The sequence below is a fragment of the Pipistrellus hanaki genome (assembly GCF_964339955.1).
Source record: "Pipistrellus hanaki genome assembly, chromosome: 10".
Taxonomy (NCBI): domain Eukaryota; kingdom Metazoa; phylum Chordata; class Mammalia; order Chiroptera; family Vespertilionidae; genus Pipistrellus; species Pipistrellus hanaki.
Window position 1 is genome coordinate 43,979,723 of NC_140512.1, and position 9,509 is coordinate 43,989,231.

The window sequence follows — 9,509 nt, forward strand, 5'->3', positions numbered from 1 at the left end:
GGTTGCATGGTGCACTGTGTAGAGAAGTTTTTTATTCTGTGGCTATATTCAGATGCACTGAGAAAAAAAAAAAAAGCCATTATAAATTAGCAACATCTGCCTTGATGGTGGCATCAAACTTATGTGTTTGTGGCTATGGGCACAAAAGGAGGGAAAAAGCCAAGTCACATGTTCTCAGACTGGTTGACAATGAAAACAATAACCTGTAGCACATTCATTTAATCATCTAAAATTGACATTCATCTATGATTTTCCAGACGTATTTTGTTCGGTTGAACCAAAAATGCTTCAAATACACTTTTACATGTATAAATTTAGACTTAAAATTTATTAGCAGTTAAGTAAATGAATGCAGCTTAGGCCATTGTTAATATGTATTTAGTAAAATTTTAAACAAATAACACCCCTAAAATATGATAAAATTTTGCCACAAAACATAATTTAGGCTGACATTTTTCATGTAGTTATTCTGTTTATATATTTTGTCCAATACCTGAAAAAGACATATAGAGTATATAAAGGAAAACATATACTTATAAATTTGCTTAATAATTTGATTTCCATAAAGGCTGACTGTCCAGTAAAATGAGTTACAGAGTGATATAATTTAATGAACATGTTTTATCTTGAGTTCAAAATAACCTTTGGAGTCCATATAACTAAAATTATCAATAAGTATCTTTTTAAAAATATATATATATTTTATTGATATTTTACAGAGAAAAAGGGAGAGAGAGAGAGTTAGAAACATTGATGAGAGAGAAACATCGATCAGCTGCCTCCTGCACACCCACTACTGGGGATGTGCCCACAACCGAGGTACATGCCCTTGACCATAATCAAACCTGGGACCTTTCAGTCTGTAGGCTGATGCTCTATCCACTGAGCCAAACCGATTTCGGCTACCTTTTGTTTTAAGAGACTATTCTTAGTAGTAAACTTATGATTTTCTTTAGCAAATCATGGTATCTCACTCCCAAAATTGTTTTATTAATTCAGAGTATATGTATTTACTTTTTCCATGTATTCCTTTGAAATAATACTATAATCAAATAACATGATGGCATTATAATGGTAGTAAAAAAATTAGGAGGACATATTTTTCTTTTTACATACTCTTTTTCAAAATGATGTCTAATGCAGAGAAGTGAGCAATCCTTGCTGAATTTGATTAAACTTTACATAACTTGATCCCAATATAACTGCACCACACATCACAGATTCAGCGAACCTGACAGTGTGAAGTCACACCAGCATGGCCGCTTTGTCCAATTCACATTCCCAGACAGCTCAGACACCAGCCCAGCGTAAACAAAACAGGGATGAGGGGCTAGCAACGGGGAGCAGAAACCTTATAGAGGTTTGGGGATATGTTTTTCCTGGTAAAAGTATTCATGGGACTAATTTTACCTCCTCCCTGAACACGAAAACATTAAAGAATGTATCACTATGTATGTCTGTGTGGATATTTCCAACAAACGTAAGTCATAAGGAAAATGTAGAATATGGCCCTCAGGAGCCCTTCCCTATTCCTTTCCCATTTTGGCTGTGTGCCGAGAACATATCTGCAGCAAGCAAGCTCAGAGTCAACCAATACATCTTTATTTCCAGATTTCCTACTATCAGGGGAGGTTTAAAAATCTGGAGTGCTATAAAAAAAATCAGTCACTTCAAGCTGTTGTTGTGAATAGTCTACCCCTAAAATGGACTAAATAAGAGTTTAACAAGATCTTTTTCAAAATTTACAATTGGGGGGATTAACAACATTGTTTTCAAAGTGCATATGACTCATTTTTTAAAGAGAATAATTGACTCAAAATATCTAACTCTTCTTAATTGTACAGAAGGGGCAAGAACATGAAGTAACTTCCAGCTCCAGGCATGTCAAATTCCTGTGATACTTAAATGGATGAGATGGAACTGAATGTGTTAGCCTTTAAAGTCTGCAACCAGGATGTGTTTAAATTGGTAATGTTATTGACCATAGATAAGGCAATTGTATTCTAAGTGTTTCTCTGAAAGAAATCCTATCACTAACAGGACCATTCAGAAATATGAATGAATGGATGAATGAATAAATGAATGAATGAATGAATGAATGAATGAATGAACGAATAGAAGGGTTTTTACAGATCATAATTAAAGTCCAATTCCCCAAAGAAGTGAAAAAAACAACTTTTTAAAAAAATATATATTTTTATTAATTTCAGAGAGGAAGGGAAAGGGGGAGAAAGAAACATCAAGGATAAGAGAGAATTATTGATAGGCTGCTGCCTGCACACACCCCACTGGGGATCAAGCTTGGCAGCGTCCTGTACACCCCCCACTGGGGATCAAGCCTGAAACCCAGCATGTGCTCTGACCAGTAATTAAACTGTGACCTCCTGGTTCACAGGTTGATGCTCAACCACTGAGCAACACCAGCTGGGCCAACTTTTATTTTGTTGCTGGTTTTTAACATATGCAAAAATTTCCTCGTGTTCATTTAGTTCAGTACTAAGCTAATTATTGGCAATTTTAATATATCTGGGTGTGATAGGGTACACTGACTAGCACTCCCACTTCTGCCTTAGTATTAGATTAGAAACAAAGTCACAGGTGGAGAGCAAATGTGACCCCTTACATAATAATTACTGATACAGCGGACTGTGGCTTAAATGTATGACAACAATTGGATGCACTAACTTTATTTTTTAATACTGTATGTATTAATAGCATGTTAATAAAGTTTTTCTTACTTTTATCTTTCTTCTCTCCCTCCTTTATTTTTTTAAATTTCTTTATTGATTAAGGTATCACATATTTGTCCTCAAAAACCCCCCCTTTGAATCACACCACCCCCCCACTCAAGCCCCTACCCCCCTATTGTCCTCAACCACTGATTAGGCTCATATGTATCCTTTGGTTAATCTCTCCCTTTTATCCCCACCCTCCCTTTGAGGTTCAGCAGTCTGACCCATGGCTCCTTATTTCTGTGTCTGTTCTTGTTCATCAGTCCATGTTGTTCACCATTTCCCCTAGATGAGTGATATCATGTCCTACTGGAAATATACTTATAAGAATCAAAAATGAGACAAGCAATAATCGTTATGCTGAAAGGCATATGAATCAGTTTGTAGAGAGTTTCTTTCTGGATGCACTAACTTTAGTTCTGAATATTAGCAGACTTTCCAGCGATAGCAAGAGCCAAAGGTTCCTTATCCTATCACATAAATCCTTGCAGAGGCAATGCCTACTCTTGCACACCTTTTAGCAGAATCTATACCTTACGCAGGCAGCCCAAAGGAAGAAGAAGGAGCTCAGTACATTAGCTACTTGACCATGTTAGGCCAGTCACTCTGCCTAACATGGAAGGAATGAGTGAACTGTAGAGACAGAGGCTAAGAGAGTTGCAAATGGAGTTTCCGCCTCAAAAAGGAAACGGGATAGAGAGAGAGGTGGCACCTCCACATCCCAACAACATCTGTAGTTGGTCAAACTATCGCCTACAGGTTCTCAAGACCCCAGGAGATGGAAGATCCCGTGTGTTAACTGATCACTGCTGAGAAGTATTCTCTTTTAAGATTCTCACTTGAAAAGTTAAAGGCTATGTGAAGATCATTCCATGACTATTCTTGCACATTAAAATGTCAAAATTAAGCACATAATGCTTTCCAAATGCCATTCATTAAATGATTATAGAAATATACCTAACATCTACTTAGTTTATACTGTGTATTCTTTAGAAACACTGATAACATTCTATGTCAACTACTTATGCAGATGTAAGCATAGCATTGGTTTTATTTCCATGACATCGTAGTTTTGATGTTATAATTATGCACTTTGTTGTTGAACTTTTCAAGTAGCAATAAATGATAAAGCACTTCTCTAAAAGATTAGATATGGGAAATTTCTGAAATTACATGTTTTATTTCTTCAACTTGGTAGCATCAATCACTGCCCAGATAACATGAAGTTGGTCCTCCAGATGTTCAACATTTTTAAGAAAATCACACACCAGAAGAGATGGGATTTCTAAGCCTAGAATCTCTCCTTACTCTGTACAAATAATACTGAGTTTTAAAAGAGAAACAAGACAAAGGGGAACTATAGCAAATTCCTTTTATGTTTCAATCATAAAAAACAATACATCAGAAATGAAGACTTTATAGTTCAGCCTTAAGGACTTCTTATTAAGATTTTCTCTGGAAGAATCTACTAATTAAAACAAGTGATTTAAAAATCTCAGAGACGTTAGAGAACTTCAAACACCCTGCCAATTAAAATAGAAAAAATAAATTAGAAATCTAATTTTTAAAATATGATACCCATCAAACAACTTTGATGTTAGTTGACATCTGCAAAGGATATGTTGTCTGTTTGAAATGGTATAAAGGTTAATGAAAGCCTTTATTGGATTGTGAATTCTTTTTTTTAACCCAATTTTATCATAGATTGGTGTTAAAGGAGTAAAACTTGGACAAAGGTTCCTGTTTCCTGAATATCTGTGCTGATAATGAAATCAGAGTTACACATTTCTCTATTAAAGATAAAATAGCATTTCTTATTATTACTTTACATTAAGTAAAGAATGTACTACCTCTTTTTTAAAATATATTTTTATTGATTTTTTTTACAGAGAGGAAGGGAGAAGGATAGAGAGCTAGAAACATGGATGAGAGAAAAACATCAACCAGCTGCCTCCTGCACACCCGCTACTGTGGATGTGCCCACAACCAGTGTGCATGCCCTAGACAGGAATCAAACCTGGGACCTTTCAGTCCACAGACTGATGCTCTCTATTCACTGAGCCAAACAGGTTTCGGCAATGTATTACCTCTTCACAACCCATACATTTTGCCAGCCTATTGCACTTTTTTATTTAAATTCATTGTATTAAGACAATGTTATTTTGTTAATTTATCACTATGTAAATTCAAATGAAATAAATTAATTTTATTAAGACTATGTTCAAGCTCAATGTAAATCAGTAGTATTTCCTTTTATATTTACTATATACTTTATACTTTATACTTAATTTCACTATTTGAAAGATACCACTTGTAGGGTGTTATACAAATTGAAGAAAAAGAAAATAAGCCAATATCCTGTGGTTTTGATATTGTTGCATTACTTGAAAAAAAGAATTTTAAGAACTTGTAGGCAAATTAGACCCCTTGAAAGACATGTCAGAAAATATGTAAATATTTTACATACAATAAATATATAGTCTTATATTAATGATATTATGTATTTGTATATTATATAACATGCATTTAAAGAATTTCCCCAAATATTTACCTACATATACTAGTACATACAGATATTGATATGCTTGTATATGTAAAAACATATTTGTTAAAAAGTATTTGATCAAATGAAGACACACTTCATAAATGTGATAGTAATTGAAATTATACTTTAATGGGTATACAAAATAATGTCAAGTGACCTTTATCAGAAAGCACTATTTAAGCCAATATCTAGTATATTTTGGGAATAAATTAAATTCATGAAATTCTGCCTCAATCTCCTCATCATTTAGAACTGCACTATCAGGGTCTTTCAAATATATTCAAATAAATGCAACTCCCTAAGAGAAAATATTCTACTAAAACTTTACATATGTGTCCTATACATGTACATTTATAAGGAAGGAAGGTTGTATGACTCCATCAGCTCCTTTTCACTATCTGTCAGGAAATCAGACTCTTTCTACGTAATCCTAGAGATGAGTTTATGTAAAGCTATCTTAGACTGATTGTAAGAAACATAGTATCAAGCTATGGCCCTTGTGGCTCACTTGGTTGAACTTCCGTCCCATACACTGAGAGATCCCCAGTTTGATTCCCTGTCAGGGCATATGCCTGGGTTTAGGTTTTGATCCCCACTAGGGGGCGTCAGGAGGCAGCTGATGGATGTTACCTTCTCTCCCTCCCTCTCTTCCTCTTAAAAAAATCAATAATAAAAAACATATTTAAAAAGCATAGTATCAAAAATAATATGCTCTTCAATATAACCGAAAAAAAGAAGTAAGCCAAAGGCAAATATACTAGTATATTGGAAACGGTATTGAAATGAAAAAAAATATTTGAATGTGTCTCCTAAAAATGCCCATCATATTAAAAAGTTATTTGAGGACAGAAAGTTTTAGCACTGACATCATATTTTGAAATGTGTACCAAATACAAAAATTACTTCTTGACTTTCATAATACTTTTTGTCTTGTGATGACCTCTCCTGGTTGAGTTGTTCATTATCATAGTTACCATTTTTTCCCCTTTGAATGTACTCAGTATTAAGAATATAACTCCCATTCTTCTTAGGAAGAATTGTATATGAGTACAATGTTTCATGAAGTGCAAAAATGTACATTTAAAGTACTGAACACACATTATAATTACTGAAAGCTCATTATAATCATTCAAGCCTATATCACTCATATTATTTAATCCACTTCCAGGAGTTGAGGCAACTTTGGGTTTTGGTGACACAATTTAAATTAAGATGAAGTAAAAAGTCATCTTAATGAGGTCATTAAGTACATTTTTAAACAATGTACATTAGAACATTTTTAAACAATGAAATATAATAGCTCAATAAATATATTTTAATAATCAAACATATCATTCATTATCATAAATACTTTAAGTATTCATGTCTCTGCTCTTCCCTAGCTCCAATTTCTAACTAAGCAGGAGAAACAAAGACTATATTTCTGAGATAACAACCTTCCCATTCTTACCCAATGGCTGTATTTGTGCAAGGCTTGACATATGACAAGTGTTTCAGATTCATCCATTACAACTAAGGTGGACAGAAAGACGAAATACAGAAGTCAGGCAAAACCCTAGTTTGAGCGCCTTCAATCAGTGAATGGAATAAACTTTCTTCATAATAAGTTTATTTTCTTAGAAAAGTTTTAGTTAGTTCTATATCAACACACCTTCAAGTAGAAACAAACTTCATCAAAATAATTTCCTCATGGTATAGTCAGATATTTATGTAAATATTAATGCCAAACATTATATATTCACAATTTTTGTTTCAACCTTTTAAACTGACATAAAGCATCAATAATATATCATGTTTTAGGTTTAATCTATTTTTTTAAACACACCTATAAAATATTTTTCAAGTTCATTATAAACTGCCATTCAGTGGCTTCCATATCTTTCAGTGCAAGGAAAGCAAAGAAAATACTGTCTGGAAAAATATCTCAAAGCCAATGCTGGTTCATCATATGGCATTGTTATGCAGTAGATTCTTTAGCACACCTTCCAAAGTCCTTTTCAATCCTTACTCTTACTCTTATGTACACCCCAGAAGAACATTGATAGCAACACACAGAAACACAGGTGCATTGATGCAACCCAGGATCTTGTAAACAACAGAGACAGGACTACTTCCCATAGGATGAGTTCTGGAAAACACTGAACTTTTCTTTTTAAATGGAAGACGTTATTAAACTTTCCTGATCATTGTTTAACACTTTGCTCATTCTCAGAGACAAGTCCATGCCTATGAACTTTACCCTAAGATTTTTCACTACAGGCGACCTTAGCAGTATTTAACTCTTTCTGGACCAAGCAGCAGCCATGCACTGCCAAAGCAATGCAGAAGATGCGGTGGGATCCTCTCTGTCTTTCTAACCTCATGAAAACATGAGCAATTTTTTTAAGCTGGCAAAAACACACGGAGATAAACACACGGAACAGCATCCTCTTCCTGAGAACCTGAAATCTGTTCACTACTGCATCACTGCTGTTCTGCACTGCCTGCCTGTCCCAAGTCCTGGACTGCATTACCCCAAACAGCCAAAGAACAGAACGTAGGCAGTTTCCCTGAGACTATTGGACCCACCGTCTCCATTTTAATAAGCAAGTACTCAATGGCCATCCCCTTTTGGGGTGGTGGGTGGGTGGGAGGGAGGCTTAAAGACAAGTCCAAAGGTGTCCAAAGGCTCAAGATGCGCTCCTCTTCCAACCCCAAGTACGTGCTCATTGAAGTTGAAACCATAAATAAAATAAAAATAAGAAACTTATTTCTGCCATAGTGGTCTCTTTCCAGCCACGGACCCAGAGATGCAAAATGCCATGAACTTCCTCTACACACACACACACACACACACACACACACACTCCGAAGTGGCTGAGCAACTCCCGAGAAGCTGTCATCTGCACGAATCCCTCTAACCAAGCAGCTGCCAACCCATCTCTGCGCCCAGGCACAACTTTCCAGAAACATCTCCAGCAGCGTCACCACCCCGGGCCCTGGACCCGGAGCGCCGGCCGGGCTGGGAGTCCGCCTGCTGCAGCGGCTGCAAGTGCATGAGACACGCGCCCCAGCCCGGGGCGAGCGCCGCGGATGCACCGGGGAGAGGGCACCTGCCAGGGGGGAACCGGGGGGGCACCCCATGCTGCAGGGAGGAGCCGGCGGGAGGTACTCACGGGACGCGGAGGGGGCCGTCCAGCCTCTGCAGAGGACGCAGCTGACCAGCCCGAGCCACAGCGCTGCCCCGCAGCCCGCTGGCCGCCGCGCCGACAGCATCCTTCGCCTCCCGGCCCGCGGTGCTCCAGGGGCTCGCGACGGAGGAGGGGCGCCGTCCCGCCCCGAGGGGGCTTCTCCCGGGGCGTCGGGGGGCTGTCCTCAGAGCCCTGCGCTCGCCCAGCGCCGCCCGCCGCCGCCCCGGGCCGCTGCGCCCGCCAGGCTCCTCCGCCCGCTCCGCTCCGAGCCGCGGCGGCGGCGGGGAGTCGCGGCTTCTCCTCCTCCGGCGGCGCGCGGGGCTGGCCTTTGCGGGGCGCCCGAGAAATGCCAGGTGGGAAGCGATTCACCCCGAGAGAGAGAGGGAGGGGGTGGGGGATCCGAAGAGGAGGGGACCCCTACCCCGCCCTCTGCCTCTTCCGAAGGGGGAGAAATACACGATCGGAGGACGGGGCGCCAATGCGAAGAAGAGTGCGGGGAGCCGGGGGAGAGGGGTGCGCCGGGCGCGGAGGGGCAGCGGCGGGGGGCACCGCGGGCCAGCGCGCCCCTGGCCGCGGGGCAGCGGGACTCGGAGGGCGGCAGCTCCGCGCACTTGGGGGGATGAGGGCGGAGGGGGACGCGGGGCCGGGGACGCAGCGGGCGGCGCACGCACGGCCTCAGCGGCGCGGCGCGGGGCAGCCTCCCCGGCGGAGCGAGCGGCCGGGCGGCAGCGGGCGGAGTGCGGGGCCGCCGCCAGCAGCGCCTGCAAACCCGGCGGCGGGCCAGGCGGGGAGCCCTCCCTCAGCCTCGCTGCTCCAGGCTCCTCCCAGGCTCCTCCCCCTCCTCCTCCTCCAGCCCCTCCTGCCTCTCAATGCCCCCTCCCCCCCTCCCCTTCCTTCCCTGCACCCCCAGCCGGCAGAGCCCTTCTTACTGCCTTGGCCAGCAGACAGGAACTGACACCCAAGGGCCCGGGCGCCCTCGGACGAGGCGGGGGCCCAGGTAGGAGCCGCGCGCCCCTCCCCAGGCGGGAGGCGATGCTGAAGTTGGGGACTTGCCGGGCAGTC

The 9,509-nt window shown here is 40.8% G+C and overlaps 1 protein-coding gene across 1 annotated transcript in view; it reads right to left on the bottom strand.

The window, feature by feature from the left end:
* The window catches only part of CNTNAP2 (contactin associated protein 2), a 1,655,791-nt gene extending 1,646,906 nt beyond the window's left edge, over positions 1-8,885 (bottom strand). The window contains exon 1 of the mRNA XM_084896487.1: positions 8,433-8,885. Within this exon, the coding sequence (XP_084752613.1) occupies positions 8,433-8,532 (100 nt within the window). The 5' untranslated portion in view covers positions 8,533-8,885. The remainder of the gene's footprint in view (positions 1-8,432) is intronic.
* Between the last annotated feature and the right edge of the window lie 624 nt (positions 8,886-9,509).